This window comes from Monodelphis domestica, chromosome 1 (genome assembly GCF_027887165.1).
Source record: "Monodelphis domestica isolate mMonDom1 chromosome 1, mMonDom1.pri, whole genome shotgun sequence".
Lineage (NCBI taxonomy): Eukaryota > Metazoa > Chordata > Mammalia > Didelphimorphia > Didelphidae > Monodelphis > Monodelphis domestica.
The window spans coordinates 70753919-70778146 of NC_077227.1; the positions used below are offsets into that span (position 1 = coordinate 70753919).

Sequence of the window (24228 nt, forward strand, 5' to 3'; positions counted from 1 at the left end):
ATCTGTGAGATCTGTTGGGTCAATGAACTTTGCAAGGTCCTAAGTCTAAGGGTGTCCCTGGTTCTGGTGTCAGGGGAAAGAAATGTCCTTCTGCCTTGAATGCCTCCATCCCCATTCCATTTAACTCCATTTCCCCTCTGTATATTTGTGTATGTCTTCCCTGTGTCCTTCCCTTACCCCATCCCTTGTCTGTTCTGATTCCTTGACTAATCGCTTCTCTCCCATCTCTCCATAGGCACGATGACTTGAAGGAAATGTTGGACACCAACAAAGATTCTCTCAAGTTGGAGGCCATGAAGAGGATTGTGGCGGTGAGGGAAGGAGAGGGGGAGGCCAATGGAAAGACCTGACAGGATGCCTACTGTATAAATGGAGATTTTGAACCTTTGGACTTCATCCCCCAGAAATCCCTTAGTATTTCCCAAAATTCCTTTTATTTTATTATTTTATTAAAATCCTTTTTTTTTAAACCCTTACCTTCCGTCTTGGAGTCAATACTGTGTATTGGCTCCAAGGCAGAAGAGTGGTAAGGGCTAGGCAATGGGGGTCAAGTGACTTGCCCAGGGTCACACAGCTGGGAAGTGTCTGAGGCCAGATTTGAACCTAGGACCTCCCGTCTCCAGGGCTAGCTCTCAATCCACTGAGCTACCCAGCTGCCCCCTAAAATCCTTTTAATCTCTCCACTACATTGGTGGTCATGTTTGTATGAGTTCTCTCCCTCTCTCGCCTCTTTTTCTTATAACCAGGCTGGGTTCAGGTAGTTCTTTTACTTTACTTTACTTTACTTATTTTTAATAACTTTAATAAGTTATTATTAATATTATAAAATTAAATTTAAAATTTTAATAATTAAAATTTAAAAAACTTAAAAATATAATATTGAATATTCATTTTAATTTTTACACTACATTGGTGGGAAGATCCTTCTTTCATCCTCTTTGGGTCCAGCCCACTTGATACTAAATGAATCACTTAAGATCTAAAAACAGTATGTCAAGCAAATTCATTTTTGTCTGAGGAACTCATAGGATAAGTATGGCACAAAGGTAGGCTAGAGGATGGTAACATTGGACCGTCGGGTGGAGGGTGGAGGAAGGGATAAGGGAGGTGTCCCCAAGGACAGACCTTTCTCAGGTAAGCTTAAACTTAGAGAAGACAGCCTAACCTGAGAGAGCCTTTGGGGACCAGTCCTGCCTCCAGAGGACCATTCTGAGGATGTATATTTCTCCATCTGGCGATAGCCCCTTTTGTGCATTACTACTCATCATTCTAGCTCCATCTTCCTCCCCCAGATGATTGCTCGTGGGAAGAATGCCTCTGACCTGTTCCCAGCCGTGGTTAAGAATGTGGCCTGTAAGAACATCGAGGTGAGGGCTCACAGAAAGGGGCCCATCTGGGAGGAAGTGGTGACCCAGGTTGTGAGTAACGAGAATGAGGGGAAGGGGAGAGATGGGTCTCCCCAAAGAATGAAGAAGTTCATCTCTATTGTGCCCATGGGAAATCTATAGCTCAGTAACCATCTCAGAAACATTCTCTTTCCTAAGTGAAAAATTCTATGTCTATGTACCTGGAGTTGGAATTAGGGAAGAATGGGTTCTAGGAACCATCTGCTCAGAAGTGTTTCTCCTCTTTTTTAAAAATTAAATTAAATTAAATTTTTTAAAATTTTATTTAATTAGATGATTCAGAATAATTTTCCATAGTTACAAGACTCATGTTCCTTCTCTCCCCTCTCTCCATCCCCCTCCCCTATATGATGCACAATTCCACTGGTTTTAATATGTGCCATCAATCACGACCCATTTCCTTATTGGAAGTGTTTCTCCTCTTAGGTGAAGAAGTTGGTGTACGTGTATCTGGTACGCTACGCTGAGGAACAGCAAGACTTGGCCCTACTGTCCATCTCAACTTTCCAACGTGGCCTGAAGGTCAGAGGTCACAATCTTATTCACAGAGTGCCCAGATTATGCATGTGGGGAAAGGGGAGACAGACGGGAGAGTGGGACCGCTGGCTTGTTTGGACTTGGAAACGGGATGGGACTTTTTCCCAAGAGGGAACATGGTGGGGATGAGGGAGGACTCTCATATTTCACACTGTAGGGAGTGACTCATAAGGTACTCCTGCTTCTAAAAGGAAGAATTTTGTATGACATAACAGAAAAAAACACCAAACGCAGATTCAAAGGGCCTGTGTTTAAAGCCCAACTTGGCCACTTGATTCCTGTGTACCCTTGGACAAGTCACTTCTCTGGACCCCCATATCTTCATCTCTAAAGTGAGATAACACTCAAGGTTCCTTTTAGTTCTAATTTATAATTTCAGGAATCAGTAAAGGGCAAGAGTCCTTCCTCTTGGAAAATATGAACTGAAAAGGGATTTTAGAGACCATCTAGTCTAATGCCTCTATTTTCTAAAAAAGGAAACAGATGCAAAAAGTTTCAATTCCTTTCCTATGGTCAAGTATCTAAGTTTTAAACAAAAATAGACTGAAATTGGAAAGGATGAAGAAACCAAGAAAAATATTTTTAATATCATCTGATCACATCTTAGTAGAAGAGATGAAACACTTCTCAAAGAATTCAAGTTTCCTTTATTGTAAGGTTCTAGCTAAAGCCACTTCCTAGCTGTGTGACTCTGGACAAGTCACATAACTCCAATTGCCTATCCCTTACTGCTCTTCTGCCTCGGAACCAATACTTGGACCCTATTCTAAGACAGAAAGTAAGGGTTTGTTGTTGGTTTTTTAAAATAAAGCAATCAGTCTGGTTAGAATGAGCACTGAATTGGTGGTCAGAAGATCTATCTCAAGTCTTCCACTTTTGTTCTCTGCACCTCAGTTTCCTCATTTGTAAAATGTGGGACTTAGACTACAAACTCTTAGGTCCCTTTCAGTTTTAGTATTCAGTGATTTATTATTGAATTATACTTACTTTGTTTGGCTTTTGGAGGCAGAACTAGGAGCTGAAAGTGGACATTTCAATTTAGGCTTGAGGTTAGAGCAGTCCCAAAGGGTAATGGATGGCTTTGGGAAGTGATGGTGGGTTCCTCTTTATTAGATACAGAGACTGTATAACCAGCCACTTGTTGACTGTGTTATAAAGGTGCATATATTCTATAGATGCCTCAGGGCAGAGCACAGGCATAGCCCGAACATTGGCCACTGAAAAGGGTGCTTGTCCAGGTAGTTCCCTCCACAAACTCCTCCTAAAAACCACCGTGAACCCAATCCTAAGGGACCAGATTCCTTCATATGGCTGGGCCAGGGACCTCCAAAGTTATATCATAACAGTGCATTGTTCAGGTTCCTGTACCAGAAGGAAGATGCTTAGGGTCCAGAGACAGTTGATGAGAGTGGGATAAGGACTGGAGGATCCAATGACCATAGAAGACCCTATTTCCTTCTGCCCTTGCCTTTTTCCTGCAGGACCCTAACCAGCTGATCCGTGCTAGTGCCCTCCGAGTCCTCTCCAGCATCCGAGTGCCGATTATAGTACCTATCATGATGTTGGCCATCAAGGAAGCTGCCTCAGACATGTCTCCCTATGTGCGGAAAACAGCAGCCCATGCTATCCCCAAGCTGTACAGGTGACCTCCTTGAACCCCAGACCTTATCTCCATCCCCTATGGAGGATTAAGCATGGGTGCCATTGGGATGATAATGTGTAGAGGTGTCATGGGGGGCAGTCACTGTGGAGAAGCCTGGGGAATTGGGGTGCCAAGGATCAAGGGTCTGGGTGTCAGAGTGGCATGGTGTGGTGGGTCCCAGGTTCAAAGACTGGGAGACTGAATCCCTTCCAGCAACCCCTCTATCTCCCTAGTTTGGACTCTGACCAAAAGGATCAGTTGATTGAAGTCATTGAGAAGCTTCTGGCTGACAAAACCACGGTATGGAAGGCATACATGGGAAGGAAGGGGGTACAGAAGCCTGAGCAGCACTGAGGGGTGTTGGGGGGAATTCTTTGGGGCCAATGATGTCCGTCCTCCTTCTCCCCTTGGCAACCTTCGCTGTCCCTTTCATCTTTGTCCCCCTTTGTGTCTGTCCACATCTTGGTCTCAATCTCTCCTCTCCTTCCTGGCTGGGTCCTCTTCAGCTGGTGGCAGGAAGTGTGGTAATGGCTTTTGAGGAGGTGTGTCCAGAACGTATCGATCTGATCCACAAGAATTACCGCAAATTATGTAACCTGTTGATTGACGTGGAAGAGTGGGGCCAGGTTGTCATCATTAACATGCTGACCCGCTATGCTCGCACACAGTTTCTTAGTCCCAACAAGAATGTGAGTCCCTGAAGAGTGGGCTGGGGGCAACTGATGGGGAGGGGGGAGTAAAAGTAGAGCATTTCTCACTCCTAGGGCTAACAGAGAGAAGCCAGATCTAATAAGGAGCCCCCTGACTGATAGAAAAAAAAACCATTATTTTGCCTCAGGAGAGGCAGCTGGGGGTTATGTTGGATGAGATTGCCAAGGAAAAGTGTAGAAAGAGGGAGTCAAAGAGGTCTGAAGATGGAACCTGAAGGACATTGAAAACAGTTGTGGGGAGAGAAGTGAAGAGGATGCTGGATTCATGAAAAGGGATAGTTGGGAAAGACTTCCTGGGAGAGGCAGATTTTCAGCAGATTTGAAGGAAAAAAAGGAGGATGTCCAGGTAAAGGCTGTGGCATTAAAACCACCTTATTATCGCTTCCTTCACCTCCCAGGAATCTTTACTGGAAGAGAACCCCGAGAAGGCCTTCTATGGCTCAGAAGAAGAGGAGTCAAAGGGGTCAGGGCCAGGACCAGAGGAGGCAGCTGCTCCCTTGGCTGTCCGGAGGCCATACATCATGGATCCTGATCACCGCCTGCTCTTGCGCAACACCAAGCCACTTCTTCAGAGCCGTAGTGCAGCTGTGGTCATGGCGGTGGCCCAGCTCTACTTCCACTTGGCCCCCAAAGCGGAGGTGGGAGTCATCGCCAAAGCGTTGGTGCGACTCCTCCGAAGCCACAGGTGGGACAGACTGAGGGGCCTTGACCCCGACCTCTCTGATGTCCACAACCACCCTCGGCCTGATTCCCATCCTGACTCTGACCTTGCCCCCAGCCCCAGCCCTTACACAAAGCCCTAATAGCCCTGTTCCAATGGGGGCTACTACGAACGCCCTGGTATGGCCACTGTAGAAGCTCAGCAAGTGTCTAGCTGGACCCTGGCACCTGACTCTGCATGCAATGACCCTTGAATCTTGACCTTCTCTTGTTCACAGTGAGGTCCAGTACGTGGTGCTACAGAATGTGGCCACTATGTCCATTAAGCGCCGGGTAAGTCTGCCAGGAAAAAGGACTTCAGGGTCATAGTAAGCACTGTGGGATGGAAAGACCTGAGGATGGTATTGGTGGAAGGGTGGTGCCTCACCAGGGAACCACATGAGCCAAAGCAAAAATAAACATAGTATACCACCGGGGACATTGAGAACACTGACCTGTACCATGTGCAATGGCACATGCCTAGGATTCCTGATGCCAGGCATGCTGGGGCTGGCGGATCTCTTTGACCCTGGGGATCCTGTACTACAGTGGACCTAGATGAACAAGTGTCCTCCCTAAGTCTGGCATAAACGTGGTGACACCGTGTAGTAAGGGAGCCACCAGGGGCAAACTAGCCTAAGTCTGGAAACATAGCAAATCAAAGCTCTCGTGCTGATGAGTAATGGCATCAAGTCTATGAGTAGCCATGTGAGAGAGGGATACCCAGTCTTGAAGGGAAGGGTCAGAGAGCAGGAGAAAAAGAGAAGGGGGAGAGAGAGAAAAAAGAAAGGTGGGTAGAGAAGAGGAAAGGAGGGTGGAGAGAGAGACAGAGGAAAGAGGAGGAGAGAGAAGAGAAGAGAAAAGAGAAAGGTGGAGAGAGAGAGAGAGACAGAGAGAGAGAGACAGAGAGAGAGAGAGAGAGAGAGAGAGAGAGAGTGAGAGAGAGAGAGAGAGTGAGAGAGAGAGAGAGAGAGAGAAGGAGGGAGAGGGAGAGACAGAGAGAGGTGGGGAAAAGAGAGAAGAGAGAGAATACTGGTTTACTTAGGATAGAGGAATGGAGCAACAAAGCAAGAAGGAAGAAGCCTGGAAGAGTAGCCTGGGCTAGGTACTAGAGAGCTTTGGATGTCAAACAGAAATTTGAACGTCAACCTGTAGTAAACAAGGAGTTGAGAGTTTCTGAGCAAATGATGAGAGCTGAGAATCAGGGAGTTGGATCTGACATTGGTGTCTAGGGCAGATTTGAAAAAGAAGAGCCTGTAAGTAGGAAGGCTGATTGAAATTGTATGGATATAGGTCTGGACTAAGGCTGCTAGTGATAGAAGTGGAGGACCAAAGGCTGATATGGTGGTGCAAAGGAGCTCATCCATGGTTTGAGGGGAGATAACAGGTCCCTGTTAATCTCTCTTTGTCTGTTAGGGAATGTTTGAGCCATACTTGAAGAGTTTCTACATCAGGTCCACAGACCCAACCCAGATCAAGATTCTGAAAGTGAGTACTGCTGGTATACATGACTTGAGTTTCCAATAATACGGTACACACAGTTGGCTGTGACATTATTATGTAACCACCATGAATACAAGGGCACACAGAGTTCCCTGAGAGGCCCACACATGACTTTCCCCCATACCTGCACAGAAACTTTGCTGTCCCATGATATTTTCAGGCTTGAGTTCATAAATCAGGTCTTCATGCCCAGTTGAAGATGGAGCCCTGATCCCCAGAGCATGAGACATAGGTAAGAGAACAGCTGATATCGGAGAAGTCTATGGGAAAATCACCGTGTGTTTCCATGCTAGTGTACCCCCCAGGATCCCTTCTGGGTTCTGAGGCTGTCCCCCAAACCACCTCCAACTGCTGGGTCCCATTGATTAGCTTAGCTGTCCTCCAGGCTCTTCTACTGCTACTTTCCTTTTGGGATGCCTTCCTCTGTTCATTGCCTTTCTGGGGATTTTCTTGGTTGGACCAAGCTGGAAAGACTTTGTATATAATCCTTGTGTCATATTGGGTTGGACATATTTAAGGGTCAGAGTAACTAAGTACAGATGAGTTCCTAACCAGAAGGCTGACCCCCTAACGACTGAATTCTTTGGCCATGAAAGACATGAAGTTGCAAGCCAGTTGGGGTGGGTATTGGGTGGAAGGAAAGTTTAAAAATAAAACCTATGGAGAAGATATAAGGAATCTTTAAAAAAGATTTTTTATTAATAAAATTTATTTCTGGGCATCTCAGTCCCTTCCTCCCCTCTCTACAACACAGAAAGCATCCTCTGGCAAACAGATATATGTATATAGATTATGTCTTTCTTGTTGCCATTTTTCAGTTCATTCTTTGAAGGTGAACATACACAAGTTATTCAAATATTAAATCTGTGGCCATATATAATGTTTTCTTGGTTCTACTCTTTCGTTCTTCATTTTTTCATGTAGTTCTTTCTAAGTCTTAAAAAATTAATCTGCCCATCGTTTCTTATGGTGCAGTGATATTCCATCCCAGTCACATACCACAATTTATTTAGCCATTTCCCAATTGATGGACATCTCCTTGATTTCCAGTTCTTTGCCACCACAAAGAGAGCTGCTGTAAATATTTTGGAACATATAAGTTATTTTTCTTTTTCCCTGCTTTCCTTGGGAAATAGACCCTCTAATGCTATTTCTGGTTCTAAAGGTAAACACAGTTTTATAATTCTCTGGGCAATATGAGGAATCTTAAAAGTCTACAATGCAGTTCATAGAATCATTGGTTTAGAAGCCACCTAAAATTAGAATCAGAGTGTTAGAACTAAAAGAAGCTTTTGAGATTATCTCATTTTAGATAAAAAACTGAGACCAGTCTAACTCTTACCCAAAGTGTAATAATCCCCTCTGCAACCTTCCCATCAAGTGGTTCTTCATCCCTTGTATAAATTCTCCAAATAACAGAGAACTCACTGCCTAACCAGGCAATTCATTCCATAGCTTGGTTGATTATTTAAAATTTTTTTCCTTCAACTGAAATGAAATCTGCCTCCCTTTATCTCCCCCAAATTGGTTCTATATGTTCACTCTCTAACTACACAGAATAAGTCACACCAAAAGGGTCATCCCTGGTCTTCCCTGGAATGCCTATGGAGCTAGGCTTAGTTTTTCTTAGCCTCTTTTATGGACTGTCTTAGTTCTTCTGGAAACTACTCTCCTCATTTTATTTCCTTTATGCAGTAGAGTCTCCACTGCATAAATCGCTTAACATGTAGAAAGGAACAGTGGTTAATGGTGGGACTTGAGTCCCCAGAGGTTCATCTTTGTGAGCCTCAGTTCCTTTATCTGTAAAATTTGTATAACTATGCTAGTCCTCTTTGCCTTCCATCACAGCTATGAAGAAAACACTTGATAGAACCTTAAAGTACCATATAATGATAATCATCATTATTGTCTAAGAGGAAACTCCAATCCAGATGATATCCTCTATCTAGGCTTGCTCATTCCTTTGCCATACATTGAAAAGTTATATTAGGTATCACCAGACCTGGTCCCCAAGCTTCACTGTCTCCTGAGGACTTCAAACATCTCTGGAACCTCCAAATCTCCCCTTCTCCCACCCACTCGCCCCTTCTTCTCTTTTTGTTTTCTGTCTAATGAAGTCCTTTATTCCATTTAGAAGTTCATCTCTGCAAATATTTCCATTCTCTTGGTCATCTGTGCAGTCCCTATCTGTATTTCAGCACTTTTTGCCCATGCCCTTTCCCACCTCCATCCCAATCCCAACAACACTATCCCAATCATGAGCATGTTGTCTGGCAGACTGACTAAGGATGACTAGTTCTATTTATTGCTCTACTTCAATGCCAAGGGTGACCACGCTTCCAGAAACACGCCCAAACCTCCCCTTACACATGGACACGGTCCATGGTCCATTCACATGGTCGATCATGGACACATAGATACTCTCCAACAAATGTATCCCACCAAACGTGTCAGCTCTCAAGAAACTGCACACACCCATGCAAGCACATACATGGCACTTGTGTGTTTCTGTACATGTGTACTCTTGGCTACACGCAAGCATTTTCAGGCTCCCAGGAAAGAGAAATGACCTCATAGGTGAGAAACATGGGTTCAGATTTCAAATTTTGCCGCAAGTTCTAGGTATAAACTTAGGCAAGTCAATTAAACTGTGTCATCCTCTATTTTCGTATTTGTAAAACTAAAAAAGCTAATCCACTTTTTTCCCAGTATTTTACAGAGTTTTCATGATAATCAAGTGAGATACAGGCTAGGAGCATTGTAAATGCTACATAAATATAAGACAAGTAATAATAATAAGATTGCAGGTCTTTAGACATTACTTGCTTTCTCTGCTTCTCCCTGCAGCTGGAGGTGCTAACCAACCTTGCCAATGAGACTAATATTCCTACAGTCCTACGGGAGTTTCAGGTACAGAGGTATTTTTTGGCCATAGTAAACCTTGTCCCCAAGGGATGGAGATCCTCTCAGATGAGACATTCAGCAGGGTACAGCAAGCCTCAAGACCTTTCAGGTCCTCGATTCAAAGGAAAACTGATCAAGTCTGCTTTAAGAAAAGGAACCCCAAGGCCAGCTAAGTGGCTCAACAGATTAAGAGACAGGCCTAGATTTGGGTTCAAAATCTGGCCTTAGTCACTATCTAGCTATGTGTGACCCCTGGGTATGTCACTTAACTTGAATTGCTTAGCCCTTACCATTCCTGTGCCTTAGAACTTATACTTGGTATGAATTCTTTTTTTTTTTTGCCACAAAACCCTTGCCTTCTATCTTAGAATCACTACTGTATTTTGGTTCTAAGGCAGGGCTAGGCAATGGGGTTAAGTGACTTGACCAGGGTCACATAGCTAGGAAGTACTTGAGGCTAGATTTGAACCTAGGACCTCCTGTCCCTCGATCTGGCTCTCAATCTACTGAGCCATCCAGCTGCCCCCACTTGGCATAAATTCCAAGACAGTAGGTAAGGGTTATAAATAAAATAAAAGTAATTTTTTAAAAGGAGAGCACTAATTTCCCCTCTCCTTCCCTATCACTGTGTTGCTTACTTCCCAACATCTCTGGGTTTCCAAACCCTACCCACTTCTTAAGTCAAGGGGAGACACTATCCTGTCTTGTTGATACCATTCTGACTGCCCACGTTGGGGAACATGACCCAGGCTGAGTCACTGGACTTGGGAGATCACTGTCCAGCATGAAGGGTTTCTTCCCAATCTCTTGTTCTCCATGTTTTTCTTCCTAGACTTATATCCGAAGCATGGACAAAGACTTTGTGGCAGCCACAATCCAGGCCATTGGTAGATGTGCCACCAATATCGGTCGTGTCCGAGACACCTGTCTCAATGGCCTTGTGCAGCTTCTGTCCAACCGTGATGGTCAGTATCCGCCCATCTGTTCAGCTTCAATGGAAAGTGTTTGTCCATGTGCTCAACTGGGATAGGTTGTATCCATCCATTTGTCCAGTCTCAGTGGCCATTGGGGAAGAATCAGGGAATGTGAAGGATATGGAGCAAGAGAAGCAATCTGGGATAATGGAAAGAGCTCTGAATTTGGAGTGGAAGACTTGAGTTCAAAATACTAACTCTTTGTGACCTTGGGCAAGTTTCTTCATTTATGAGTCTGAGTTTGAATTAGATTACCTCTAAGGTCTCTTCTTGTGCTCAATCTAGGATCCATTCTCTTGGACCTCACAAGGGCATCTGTCCATCACATAAATGTCCATCTGTCTGCCCAGTTTTCTAGGTTTCATTCTGTCTGTCACCTACAGCCTTTGTCCCATTGAGTTCTCCTACATTGTCTCTCTATTCTCAGAACTTGTGGTTGCTGAATCAGTGGTCGTCATTAAGAAGCTGCTGCAGATGCAGCCCTCCCAACATGGGGAGATCATTAAGCATCTGGCTAAACTGACAGATAACATCCAGGTGGGCGTGTGGCTCTTGGGAAACAGGGAGAGAAGCTGGGAGACAGATGCATGCGAGGAGGAGCCTAGCGTCAGGCATCAGATACATGGCGGGGACCTGGATGGTGGAGGGAGGGCAGGACAGAACACTAGGATGGGGCAAAGACAAGCTGTTCCTCCCCTGGACCTTTCTGTGTCCCTGTCCCTCTGAAGCCCACTTCTCTATACTTCCAGGTGCCCATGGCTCGGGCCAGCATCCTCTGGCTCATTGGTGAGTACTGTGAACATGTGCCCAGGATTGCCCCCGATGTTCTGCGGAAGATGGCAAAGTCATTCACAGCAGAGGAAGACATTGTGAAACTGCAGGTCATCAACCTTGCTGCCAAGCTCTACCTGACCAACTCCAAGCAGGTAGAAGACCCCAAACATCCAGGGACAAATGCCTGCAGGGACTAGGAAACTGCCAAGTACTTTCAGGGACATCCTCTCAAAGAGACTCTGATTCATGGCAGGGGACAGGTCCAGGTGGGGAGGCAATATGGTATGGTGGATGGAGGGTCAGCCTTGGAGTTATGAACACTTGGGTTCAAGTGTCGGCTCTCGTGTACACATAGGAAAGTTACAACCTCAGTGCTCTGGACAATTCTCTAATAATCATTATGAAAAAGATGCTGATCCAAATGATTTTGGAGGGGAATTTCTGCATTAGGAAGCTAATGAAAACACGTGTGTAGACCCAAAAAATGGTTTGGGGATTATGGCAATGGACACAGATAAATATGAGTTAGAATTATATATGAGCATCAGCTAGAAAATCTCTCAAAAGATCTTGGTTATGGAGCTCAGAAGAAAGGTGGAGGACAGGATGGAAAAGGGGGTGAAAATGCTGGGTTTGGGAGCCAGAGGACCTGTAGTCAAGTCCTGGTGTTGTCCCTTCCTATCTGTGTGACATTAGAGAAATCCCTTATGTTCTCTAGCCCCGGTATCCCCATCTTTATATAGTGGAGAGAGTAGGTTTCTAGTTTAGCTTAGTTGATGTAATCACAGAAAAGAAATGGGTAGGTAATGAAGGTGGCTGATGAGGCATTAATTGTCAACATTCGGACATACTGTATTTAACATAGTGATGCCATTTTGGTCCTCTTCATGTATGAAGGACAACTACCAACCAACCAACCTTTCTAACTCTGAGAGACTTCTTTATCCACCTCTTAACACCTCACTGGACACAGGTGGCTCAGTGGATAGAGCTATGGGTCTCGAGTCTGGGAGACTTGAGTCCAAATTAAAGTCACTAGCTAGGTGACCCTGGACAAAACCCTAACCTCTATTTGCCTTATTCCACTGGAGAAGGACATGGTAAACCACTCCAGTATCTTTGCCCAGAAAACCCCATATGTTTGAACACCACCACCACCACCTCATTAACTATTATCTGCCCCTTACTTTCTGGGATTACCATTTGATGGATGGAGGGGGGGGGGAGCAATTAATTGATCTAGAAATGTCCTGACAAATCCTCCTCCCCATTCCCACGTGAAAAGTGAGGGAATTGCACCAGATGCCTTCTGAGATCCATCCTATGTCTAAATGATGAAAGTACAAAATTTGTGGGGGTGAGTGGGGTTTGGCACAAAGTTTGTCACTCTCAGGAGTTGCCCCTGCTCTTCTAAGCTTTATTTGGGTTAATGTGTATCTTTCTTTGTGAATTCACTTGTCTGTGCTCTGGGCTGAGTAAAGTAGGGACAATTTCAGAGTAATTTATGGTGTGAGTGGGGTCTGGAATGTTAATTTGAAGTTTGCTAACAAATACCCAGGTTTATGCTTCTAAGAACCCATCTTTATCTTTATAGGCAGAGAAAGCCCTGGTGGATCCCAGGACAAAAAAAAAATAAGAGAGTTCCTTGATGGGCTGAGTGAGGTAGAGGGCGTAGTTATTTCTTCAGAGAAGCCCACTGAATACACCAGTGGAATCCTGGGATCTGTAATCAAGTCCTCTGAGTCCCTCCCACCACATTGACCTACTAATCAATATTCTCCCTATGATGGCTTCCCTGCTTAGACAGATCCATACACTTGATGAGAAAGCATCAGACATAGTGTATGAATATCTGCAGGAGAGCCAACAGAAGGGTATCATTTACTTTCCCGGTGGCCTGCAGGGGACCTGTTATTCTTCGTGTCTTAAAAACGGGGCAGGGGGAGGCTATGGAGTTTGAATGTCATGATATGCCGTTTACTGAGGAGAGTACCAGGGGCACAAACTGACACGGCTAGATTCACAGCCTCCAGCTTCTCACCCACAATGGCCTCTTCTATGAGTACAATGGTTTCCAAAATAGAGTTTGTTCCCAATTGTTTATTTTTGAACAATCCATATTGACGGAAGTCCTTATTAGTCTACAAAAGAATGGAATCTTGCAAGAATCTATTTTTAGGGTCTTAAGTTTGCATTTTCCACCTTTCTACATTTTTTGTCTCACCAAATATCAAAAGTGGTTCTGAGTGAAGAGTTGAGTCCACTGTGAGTGGATTTGAGTATTGACTCAAACTCAGGAATAGACAAAAGGTATCATAATGGCGGTGGGTGGAATTGTTGCCAGTGGCTTGTTCTCATGGAAGTTGACCTTGGTGAAATGAAATTATGTTGTAATGAAAAGTAAATATCAGCTGTGAACATGATCCTCAGTTTTGGATGACAACTTAATCAAGGGAACCTTCAGAGCCCAGAACTTGGTTCACTTCCAGGAGGTCTTAGTATTCACTTCACAGCAAGTGATGCTAATTGGCTAGATTAATTCAGGTGTTAGACTTAAGCATGATTTTTATATTTTAGAGATTCCATCTAAATCTTCTTGGGAGAAAAACTACTTACAGAAAGCAATATGGATGAGAAGCAGAGTGCTAAGGATTGGCAAGATATTCTCAGGAAAAATGGCAAACTGGTCAGAGATTCCCTCCTCCTCTGTTTGATGATTCATCTTCTTGGATCTCAATAGCCCTCCAACTGGAGAAAAGGATTCAGCCTTCTCTTAGAGCAAGAGTTCTTAACTAACTTGGAGCCCATCGACTTGTTTTCGTTTTAATCTTTTTATAACTAGTTCAATATAATTAATTTCTTTTGTAATCTCATGTGTTTCATTTGACACATTTGAAAATATTATTCTGAAGAAGAAGCTTCACCAGACTGCCAAATAAGGCCATGATACAGGTCCTAAAGAGCTCCTAAAGAGCAGGAGAAGTTTAGAAGTTTAGGTTAATGGAGTTAATTTTTTTAAGATATCTAGCCAAGGCAAGGAGGATGTATCTAGTTCAAAATATCCAAAAGGCAAAAGTAAATACAAAATATTTACAAAATAAATGTTTGAGCAGGTGCTGAATGTTTACTTGTTAGGGATGTTTGGTTTTATTCTTAAAGCATTTATCATCTCTGCTTCTGTTTGAGAGATTTCCAAAGGGATTTCTGCACTGAGCAGGTTAGACTAGAATTATCTCTCAGATCCCTTCTAGCTAAGAGTCTCTGGACTCCATGGTTTTTCAGGGGGGCATCTCCAGTTGTTAAAGATACCCTAACAAATTATAATGGACATAGTTTCTCTAGATCAATGGAATCATTCTTGACGTTTGACATATGTACTAGATGAGAGGATTCATATCCAGTGGTAATTGGGATTCCATGGATGATCCATGAACTTAAGGGAATCTGGAAGACTATTTGAACCTGGGATGACTTTATTTATTTCTCCATCAAATAGCATGTCCTTCCAAGGGTCCTGTCTCTCCTGGTTCAAGGGAAGAACTCAAACTATGTCTCTGGAATGGTTTAGGATATACCACTAAGCTCATATCCTCAAGATATCCTTTAGGGATCTTGTTCATACATACTTCTTGAGAGCTGACTTTTTTTTTTACTCTCTTTATATGTCCATCACTTAGTACAACTGTATCTGATACATAGTAGACACTTAATAAGTGTTCCTTACTATTGGCTTGGTATAATGGATCAGGTACCACAAATTATAGTTTGGACTTGGTTGTTTCATCTAGAATCTTTTACTGTAAATTTATGCCTAAGCCAATAGTTGATATAATTTTGATAGTTCCCAGCACATCTAATAATGTCTTATTCATATCAGTCCTGGTCATCAAGGAAGCTTTGCAATGTGCTAGCAAATTTGATTTTGTTTAACCCACGTAGAGTCTAATTATACCATCCTATTCTGAAATAAGAACTTCTGAAGGAGCTTAGGGACTCATTTAAGATGAGTTTATTGCTGGAAAGGACCTCAAAATGACAGCTAATCCAAGCCCCTCAGTTTGCAGATGAGTAAAACTAACTGAGGCAGACAGAAGTTGTGATTTGCCCAGATTCACATACATATAAAGTATAAAAGGTAGGATTCAATTAGGTCTTCTCTGACTCCCAAATCTAGCCTTCTCTCTACTAGATCTGATTATCCATCCTTAGTTTTAACATCTCCCTATTTTTTCTGGGTATTCTCTAACACCACAATTTTAACTCTCAAATGAATATATTACTCTTTATCTGCTGCTGCCAAATGAGTTCTGCTCAGAGAATGTTGGCATTAATATGATAATAAAAACTAATAAATTCCAAGCATTCTTCTAATTGTTCAGTCTTCTAGGGTCATCTTTGTAATTCATGATTCATTCTTCTAGGTAGGAAGCAAGCAGATCTGTTTCTTTTTTCTCCCCCAACTTTTCCTTAATTTAATTCAATAAACATGTTAAAAGCCTACTGAGGTCAAGGCAACATTCTACAATTAAAGTATGGTTTTAACCTATTTAAATGGGCTAGTTGCCCATGCACAAAAGGTTGAGTTAGAAAAATTAAGACTAAGTTATTTTTCCAGGAATTGATCACTGATTAGTTGGAGATGATAAAGTTAAAGCACAGTGGCTGTACCTTCTCTCTCTCTCTCTCTCTCTCTCTCTCTCTCTCTCTCTCTCTCTCTCTCTCTCTCTCAATCTCTTTCTCTCTCAATCTCTTTCTCTCTCTCTCAATCTCTTTCTCTCTCTCTCAATCTCTCTCTCTCTCTCTCTCTCTCTCTCTCTCTCTCTCTCTCTCTCTCTCTCTCTCTCTCTCTCCCTCTCTCTCCCTCTCCCTCTCTCCCTTATTCCCATTGATTCTAGAAAAATATACAAAATCTTCTGTTGTTCAATCATGTCTGATTCTTTGTGACCCCATTTGGAGTTTTCTTGGCAAAAATACTGGAATGATTTGCCATTTCCTTCTCCAGCTCATTTTACAGATGAAGAACTGAGGCAAACAGTTAAGTGACTTACTTAGGGTCACATAGTAAGTGCTTGAAACCAAACATTAACTCAAGAAGATGAGTTTTCTTTACTCCATGCCTGGCTCTCTATCCACCATGACATTTAGCTGCTCCCCAACCCTTCAGCCTGCCTTTAAAGCATTCTACAGCTTCGATTTCTAATCTTATTTTGTATCTCTCTTCATAATGCCTTCCATTCCTAAATTAACCCTCTTCTTCCTCTTGGCCTCTTAGAATGTCTAATTTACTTCAAACCACAGCTTAGGTGCAACCCTACACACACACACACACACACACACACACACACACACACACAAATGCAAAACTTCCCTGCTGCATCCAATAATTAGCACTCTCTTCCTCTTGAAATATTTTTATAATTGTAAACATACATTGTCCTTCTTTATGATCTGTATATATTTATCTCTGTATATATTATATGACCTTCCCTCCTTCAGAAAAATTTAGTAAAGTTTTGCTGGGAGCAGCAACACCATATCCTAAGTGCCTCACAAACTATCTTGTTCAGAGTAGGCACCAATTAAATATTTGTTCAATTTTGTGTTAAGGCTCATTGGTGGAGAAAACTGTGCAGCCAGCGATGAGCAGAAATTCCAATGTCCTATGTGGTCTGAGCATTCTGATCCTTGCAAACTAAGAAGAGGGCTCTAGTATTCCACTAAAACATTTTCAATTGGTGTTGGAGTCCTAGATTCTTTGAATATCCTAGTTTCAGTCTTAAGTCAATCTTCTACAAGCATATGTACTCTGAAAGTATAATTTCTTGATTTATCATCTAGAGAACCCAATGGACCTTTTCATAGGGATAGAGACTAAACCTGTGTTTTCACTGATAAAGGAAACTCTTTGGTAAGAAAGCAAATGAAAGCCAATGAAAGACAGAATCTTTCCTGCAAGTTACGGTGTTAGAGAATTAGTTGCCTAAAGGACTGAGGTTAAGGGATTATCTAGGCTCACACAGATGTGAAAGTCAAGATTAATTTTTTTAATTTGAAAATTTTTATTTAATTAATTAATTTAGAATTTTTCTCCATGGTTACATGATTCATGTTCTTCTCCCCCCCCCACCCCGTAGCCAATGAACAATTCCACTGGGTTTTTACATTGATCAAGACCTATTTCCATATTATTAATATTTGCACTAGGGTGATCACTTAGAGTCTACATCCCCAATCATATCCCCATTGTCAGAGTCAGGATTTAAATCCAGGTTGTCCAAGCTCTGAGGCTGCCTGTATCAGCCATGCTGTCTTTATGAATCTAGTAATTCACTATCGATATTATTTCCCCTCCCAGGATTCCTAGATGCTTCTTATCTTTTATCCATACGTGAATTTAAATGGTTAGAGCAAATGGGCTCTTGGATAATTTCTCTGAAAGTTGATAAGAAGTACCTATATGACAACTTGTCATTTCAATTATTCCCCTTGGGCTAGATTAATGCATTCCAGTAGCCTTTTTGTAGTTATTGAGCAGTTAAGATGGGAACCACATGGAAACCATATCATATGATGAAAATTTGAATTTAAATGCTTAGCCACAACAAATTTCTGTATCTGTTTAATAAACTCTAAAGGGGGATTTGTACCTGACCATAAAGATCTTTAAGGAGAATTTCCCCCATCACTTCTAGCTTCATTTTCTTTCCCCAGGTAAAGCTGCTGACATACTACCTGGCCTCAACTCTTTCTCTCCTTTTTTGCTCCCCTCCACTCCCAGACAAAGCTGCTGACCCAGTATGTGCTGAGTTTGGCAAAGTATGATCAGAATTATGACATCCGAGACCGAGCGCGCTTTACCCGTCAGCTCATTGTCCCCTCAGAGCAGGGAGGCACCCTGAGCCGTCATGCAAAGAAGCTCTTCTTGGCTCCCAAGCCTGCCCCTGTCCTGGAGTCATCTTTCAAAGGTAGGTCGCTGAAGAGAAGGAGATAGGGAAAGGGGAAAAGCCAGGTTTTCTCAATGGAAATGACTGGGATCCTATTGCTCATGGGTCAGCACATCGCCTGCACACAGTACAGTTTCCTCTCCCCCACATAGTACCTCCAGCCTCCAAATGCCCCAAAGTACAGCCTTCCCCTTCCACTGGGGTACAACCCTCTCATCGGTAAAGTTCTCCTCCATGATCCTCTCCATCATGGTTACTCAACCAACAAGGGGAAAATTACAGACCTACTTTTTAAAGTCTCAGAAGTCTCAAAATACAGTTTCTGATATGAATTAGAGCATTGGATGTATGAAATATGAATGCAAATGGAACTCTTCCCTGCTGTCTCTTGACTCTTGACATGGCCATTAGCTGTATAATTTTTTTTCGTGCTTTAGACTTTCTCATCCTGACTTCTTTTATTCTTGGAGTTGATGTTTAGAATCCCTTCTTAAAGAAGGCTGTGTCTTGGGCTCCCTCAATACCTTGTTTCCTTTGAAATTTTTTGGGGTCAGTAGATGTTTTCATAAATGATTCGAGTTCTTGGCTAGATAAGGGACTTTTCTAATATTTACCTGATTTTAGGTAGGAATCCAGACACTGTATGTTGCTCAGATGTCTTCTTCATTCATAAGGGAAGGTTATGCTAAGCTTTCCCTTTACCTCAAACCATTCTTGGATATGTTTTCCCCTTCCCATACCACTACCATCACCCAGGTATATCCATCTCTGGTGGACTTCTCTCTCAACAAACTCTGCCCCATATATCAGTTTCTTTACGTAGAAGGACACAGGTAGGCTGGCTCTGATGCTATCCCTCCTGGATCTTCTCTCTATCTCGTTTGTTGTTCAGGCATTTTGGTCATGAATAACTCCTCATGGCCCCATTTGGAGTTCTCTTGTCAAAGATACTGAAATTGATGGCCCATTCCTTCTCCAGAACATTTTACAGATGAGGAAACTAAAGCAAACAGGGTTAAGTGACTTTCTCAGGGTGGCACAGCTAGTAAACATCTGAGGCCATATTTGAACTCAGGAATATGAGCCTTCCTGACTCCAGACCTGTAACTCTAGCCACTGCACTACCTCTCTGCTCTCTGTCTCAGCTCCCTGGGAAACTGGGCTTCCCTCTTCCTATTGAAAAGACATTTGATTAAACCACCAATGACCTAAAGGTACAAAAGAGAATGTCCACTAAGAAACTAAGGTCAGAGAAAAATGACCAGAGTATAAAGAGGAATTGCCAAAAGTAAGGTTCTACATTTTTGTGGACACAAAGCAATGATCCTTTACTTCTTATTTAATGCAGGGATCAGGGACAGTGGGCAGAATTACCCTATTCTATTGGAGGCAACCAAGATCACAGCCTCAAAGGGAAGCTATTACCTGTTTTGAGAAGGGTGAGCAAATTTTTAAAATGCTCGATACATTTTTATTTATTTGAATAGTCATATGTATAATTAGAAAAATAATGGCATCTCTCTCAGTGAGTGTGACAGTGCAGGTAGGAAAATGTAGTGATTGATGCCAGCCAAGCTGATGGACAAGAAATCCATATGGAATTATAAAGCCAATGGCATTAGTGACTAAGCAAATAAGAAAGAACAGACCCTCCCCCAAATCAATCCAGATGGATTCCTCAGCCAGTCATCAAACATTTAATAAGCCCTTATTATGCACCAGGCACTATACTAAGCTCTGGGGATATAAAATGAAAGGCAAAAAAGGATCATACATTCTAATGGAGGATATAATATAAATAACTAAGGAATATGAGAGAGAGAGAGAGAGAGAGAGAGAGAGAGAGAGAGAGAGAGAGAGAGAGAGAAAGAGAGAGAGAGAAAGAAAGTATATGGAAAATAACCTAAAAGAGGAAACATTGGCAGAAAGGGTGACCTGGAAGGTCCTCCTGGACAAAGTGGAATTTGAGCTGAATCTTGAAGGAAGCTAAGAAAACGAATTGAAGGAGATGTGGGGGTAGAGCATTGCAGACATAGGAAATAGCCAGTGCAATCACTGGGATGGAAAATTGAGTGTCATGTTTAAGGAATTGCAAGTATGCCAGTTTAACTGGATCGTAGAGTGCATAAGGAGACATAAAGTGTGAGAAGACTTGGCAATAGAGGAAGGGAACTGGTTATTAAGTGATTGAAATTCCAAACAAGATTTTATACTTTATCTTGTAAAAATAGAAAACCACCCAAGCTCATTGAAGGGATGGCAAGGTCAAACTCATTCTTTAGAAAAATCACCTTGGCAACTGATTGGAGGATGGATTGGAATAGGGACAGACTTAAACCAGGGAGATCATTTCAAAGGTTATTTTAATACAAGTGAGAAGTAAATGTTGGGGAACTAGGGTTGTGGGTGTATAAACAGAGAGAAGGGAAGGAGATGTTCATGAGAGATGGTATGGAATGAGATACAACAAGATTTGGCAATGGATTTAATAATGGGGTGAGTGAGATTAAAGATTCCAATATGACACTGAGGTTGCGACCCTGACTGAGTTGGGAGGATATTAGTGCCTCCACTCCAAAGGGAAGTTCTCAAGAGGAGAGGTTTGGGAGGGGAAAATAAAGATATGATGTGTTTGAGATGCCATTTCAGATACCCAAGTCTAAGAAGCAATTGGAGATATGTGGATGTAGCTTAAGATAGAGATCAGACTGGATATATTGATCTGAGAATCCGTTTCATTCATGTTGTTCAGTTGTGTCTGATTTTTCATGAACCCACTTGGGTTTCTTGGCCAAGAAAACTGGAGTGGTTTGCCATTTCCTTCAGGGGAAACTAAGGCAAACAGGGCTAAGTGACTCAACCAGGGTCATACAGATAGTATGTGTTTTGAGACCAGATTTGAATTTAGCTCCTCTTGTCTTCAGGTCTGAGGTTCTATCTACTTCCCAACCTACCTGCCCATCTTCATAGAGATGGTAATTAAATCTCTGAGGGATAATGCAATCAACAAGAGAAATAGAATGGAGGGAAGAGAGAAAAGGACTCAGGACAAATCTTTAGGGAATGCCCTTGGTGGCACCCCATAGTCGATATGGTCTATGTGAAGAGACAGCAAAGTAAATGGAGGAGCAATGGACAAATAGGAGAATCATGTCATAAACACCTAGAGGAGTGAATATCTAGGAAGAGCTAGTGATGCACAATGTCAAATACTGCAAAGAAATCATAAAGGAATAGAATTGAGAAAAGGCCATTGGCACTGGCGATTAAGAGATCCATGATTATTTTGGAGGCAGCAGTTTCAGTTGAATTTTGAGACTAAAATCCAAACTGTACAACTGCCTGAATACAGCGGTTGAGGGGACATGACAGAGGAGAGACTCTAAATGAACACTCTAATGCAAATATTATCAACAAAGCAATGGGTTCAAATCAAGAAAACATCTAATGCCCAGTGGATTTACGCGTTGGCTATGGGGGGTGGGGGGGAGGAAAAGAAAATGATCTATGTCTTTAACGAATAATGCTTGGAAATGATCAAATAAAATATATTTTTTAAAAAAAGGGGAGAAAACAAAAAATAATAAAAGAAAAAAAAGAAAGAAAAAACCAAACTGTAGAATGGTTAAAAAGAGGGGAGGAAATAGAGGTGCTATGTTTAGATTACTTTCTCTAGCTATAGAAATGAAAAGAGATCTAGAATGATATAGGATGATAGTTGGTACAATGGTTGAATCAAGTAAAGTTGTGGGTTTTTTTTTTTTAAGAAAGGGGAAGACATGGTCATATTTATAGTTACCAGGAAAGTAATCAGGAGATAGAGACCGAAAGATAAACTATCCTAATTGGGCCTCTTGTCTGTTCCATAAACAAAATACCCCATCTTTCAGCTCCAGGATTTTTTTTTACTATTCTCCATTCCTGTGATGCTCTCTCCTCATCTCCACCTAATGCCTTCCCTGGCTTCTTCAAGTTCTTGTCTTCAACAGGAAGCCTTTCCTAATCCTTCTCTAATCTAGTGCCTTCCCTCATTTAGTTATTTCTGATTTATCCCATAATATAGTTTGTTTTCTTGTTGTCCGCCCCCATTAGATTGTGAGGTACTTGAGGGTAAAGGTTGTCTTTTGCCTTTTTTGTATCTGCAGGACTTAACATGGTGCCTGGTAGACAGTAGATGCTTAATAAGTATTTATGGACCAAATTAATAACTGAAAAATCTTCTTGTCACTCCCATGTCACTCCTCTTGGCTTGGCTATAACTTCAATTCTGAAGCAGTCTTTGACCCCTCCTTGACCTCACTTCTTCCCAGGACCCTAATGAGGAAAGCATTTTCCTCTTGGCCCACCAGGGTCCTTCTGGGGGCTCCAGACCATCTAGCATTGACTTTGTAGCTCTCCGATTTTTTCAGGTCTCCTAGAAGGATCAATGGATCTAAGCTCTCAAGTTCTATTTTCACTTGAATCCCTTTCTCTTTGTTCTGTTCAGTTGATCTGAAGCATATCCATTAAGCTATTTTTGAAGGTCTTTTCTACTACTTAATGAAATCCAGCTTCCTCACTACTTGTTCTAAGTTCATATCTGGACCTGGTCTCTTTAGTAGCCATGAATTCTTAATGGTGGCCATCATCTTTCCTTTCAGCCTTTCTGAATCGAGAGGTTCTTTCACCAAGCAGAAATGGTTCCAATGCTTTTTTCCATTTCAGTGCCTAGACTTCTTATTTGCCTATCTCATAAGAGTGAGACTATCAAACTCTGATCATTTGCAGAACAGAAGTGACAGGACTGCCTGGAGCCCAATGAGTGACCAAACTGGAGAGCTCAGGTTCTTAGCTGTACCTACCATCCGATGACTCGGCCATTCAGATATTCCTACAAAAGGGGTGGAACTTTCCCAAAGCCTTATAGTTCCATTCATACAGTGTGTGCTGTACAGTTCACACTTATTAAAACTACATACACATAATTCCCAACAAAGAAAAAAGATCACTGTTTTTATTTTCCTACGATAGAGGTAAATCTTTTCTTTACAAAGTCCCCCATGATATCTTGCTCTCCCAGAGTCATAACTGGGAACATTTTTACCTCCCCAGTATAGTTGGGGGAAGGGGTTATATCTAGTGGTGGACAGTTCAATTATATGTCAAAAGGGGGATGTCCCCAACATTCATATATCTCCTTTAGGTGTTTGGGGCAGAAAGGCATGGGGGGGGGAAGAGGTAACACAGTGACAAACCCCTGGGGTGTTAGCTTAGGGGCATTTGGACTATTGGGGATGACAGAAAACTTCAAGTTGAAAGAGGAAGCATTCCCTTCCCTCCCCTCCTGTTCTGGGACTAAGCCTCATTTGCCTTGCACTAGTTATAGCTTTTCTTCTTCTCAACCTTTCCCAACCCCAGTGTCAATTCTCCTTAAATCTCATGGTAAACATCTTCCTGAACCCTTTTCCCATGGCCTCCCCTTCACCTCCAAAGCTCCTCGTGTCTTTCCCCCATTTACACATGGTCCATTCCTCTTTTCAAACCATCTCTCCAAGCTACGCCCCTTCCCACTAAATTCCCCTACAGTATGTCCCTCTTCCTAATAATGAGCTAAGAGACCAACATCATCACCTATACCCCTAGAAACCTCCAACATCTCCCTCCTAATGAGGAAATTAGGAGTTGGGTTCAACTTGAGACCTTTACTTAGAAATCTTTTTCTTTGAAAAAATCACCAAATCTTAACCATTTTAGCTTGCTTTCTGTCTGCTCTCACATCTTTAACCCTGACTCCTGAACTTTTCCACATTTCCACCCCTTCATAGACCGAGACCACTTCCAGCTTGGCTCACTGTCTCATCTGCTTAACGCCAAAGCCACTGGCTACCAAGAACTCCCAGACTGGCCTGAAGAAGCTCCTGACCCATCTGTCCGAAATGTAGAGGTAATTGGGAAGAGGTGGAGTTGGGGGAGGGATTATGAAGACAGAATAAAAGGAAAAAAAGGAGTGCAGGAGCACAAGAGGTTGGCTGGGGAGGTAACACCAAACAGAACTCTCTAGCAATGCTACAAAACAACCTAAACTCTCTGGGGGGTTGGGGAGTGGGGATGATATCTAACCCAATGGCCCTCCTTGTTCTTGGGTTGTTACATGGA

At 42.4% G+C, this 24228-nt stretch overlaps 1 protein-coding gene across 3 annotated transcripts in view; it reads left to right on the forward strand.

The window, feature by feature from the left end:
- Positions 1-24228, forward strand: part of AP3B2 (adaptor related protein complex 3 subunit beta 2) — a 57647-nt gene that overhangs the window by 24279 nt on the left and 9140 nt on the right. For all 3 annotated transcript variants that reach the window (XM_056800590.1, XM_007478560.2, XM_056800594.1), the window contains exons 2-16: positions 236-311; positions 1293-1367; positions 1833-1928; positions 3425-3585; positions 3819-3885; positions 4092-4274; positions 4694-4980; positions 5234-5288; positions 6411-6482; positions 9345-9407; positions 10234-10366; positions 10803-10912; positions 11125-11301; positions 17928-18114; positions 23898-24016. In XM_056800590.1, coding sequence (XP_056656568.1) covers positions 236-311; positions 1293-1367; positions 1833-1928; positions 3425-3585; positions 3819-3885; positions 4092-4274; positions 4694-4980; positions 5234-5288; positions 6411-6482; positions 9345-9407; positions 10234-10366; positions 10803-10912; positions 11125-11301; positions 17928-18114; positions 23898-24016 — 1861 coding nt within the window. The remainder of the gene's footprint in view (positions 1-235; positions 312-1292; positions 1368-1832; positions 1929-3424; positions 3586-3818; positions 3886-4091; positions 4275-4693; positions 4981-5233; positions 5289-6410; positions 6483-9344; positions 9408-10233; positions 10367-10802; positions 10913-11124; positions 11302-17927; positions 18115-23897; positions 24017-24228) is intronic.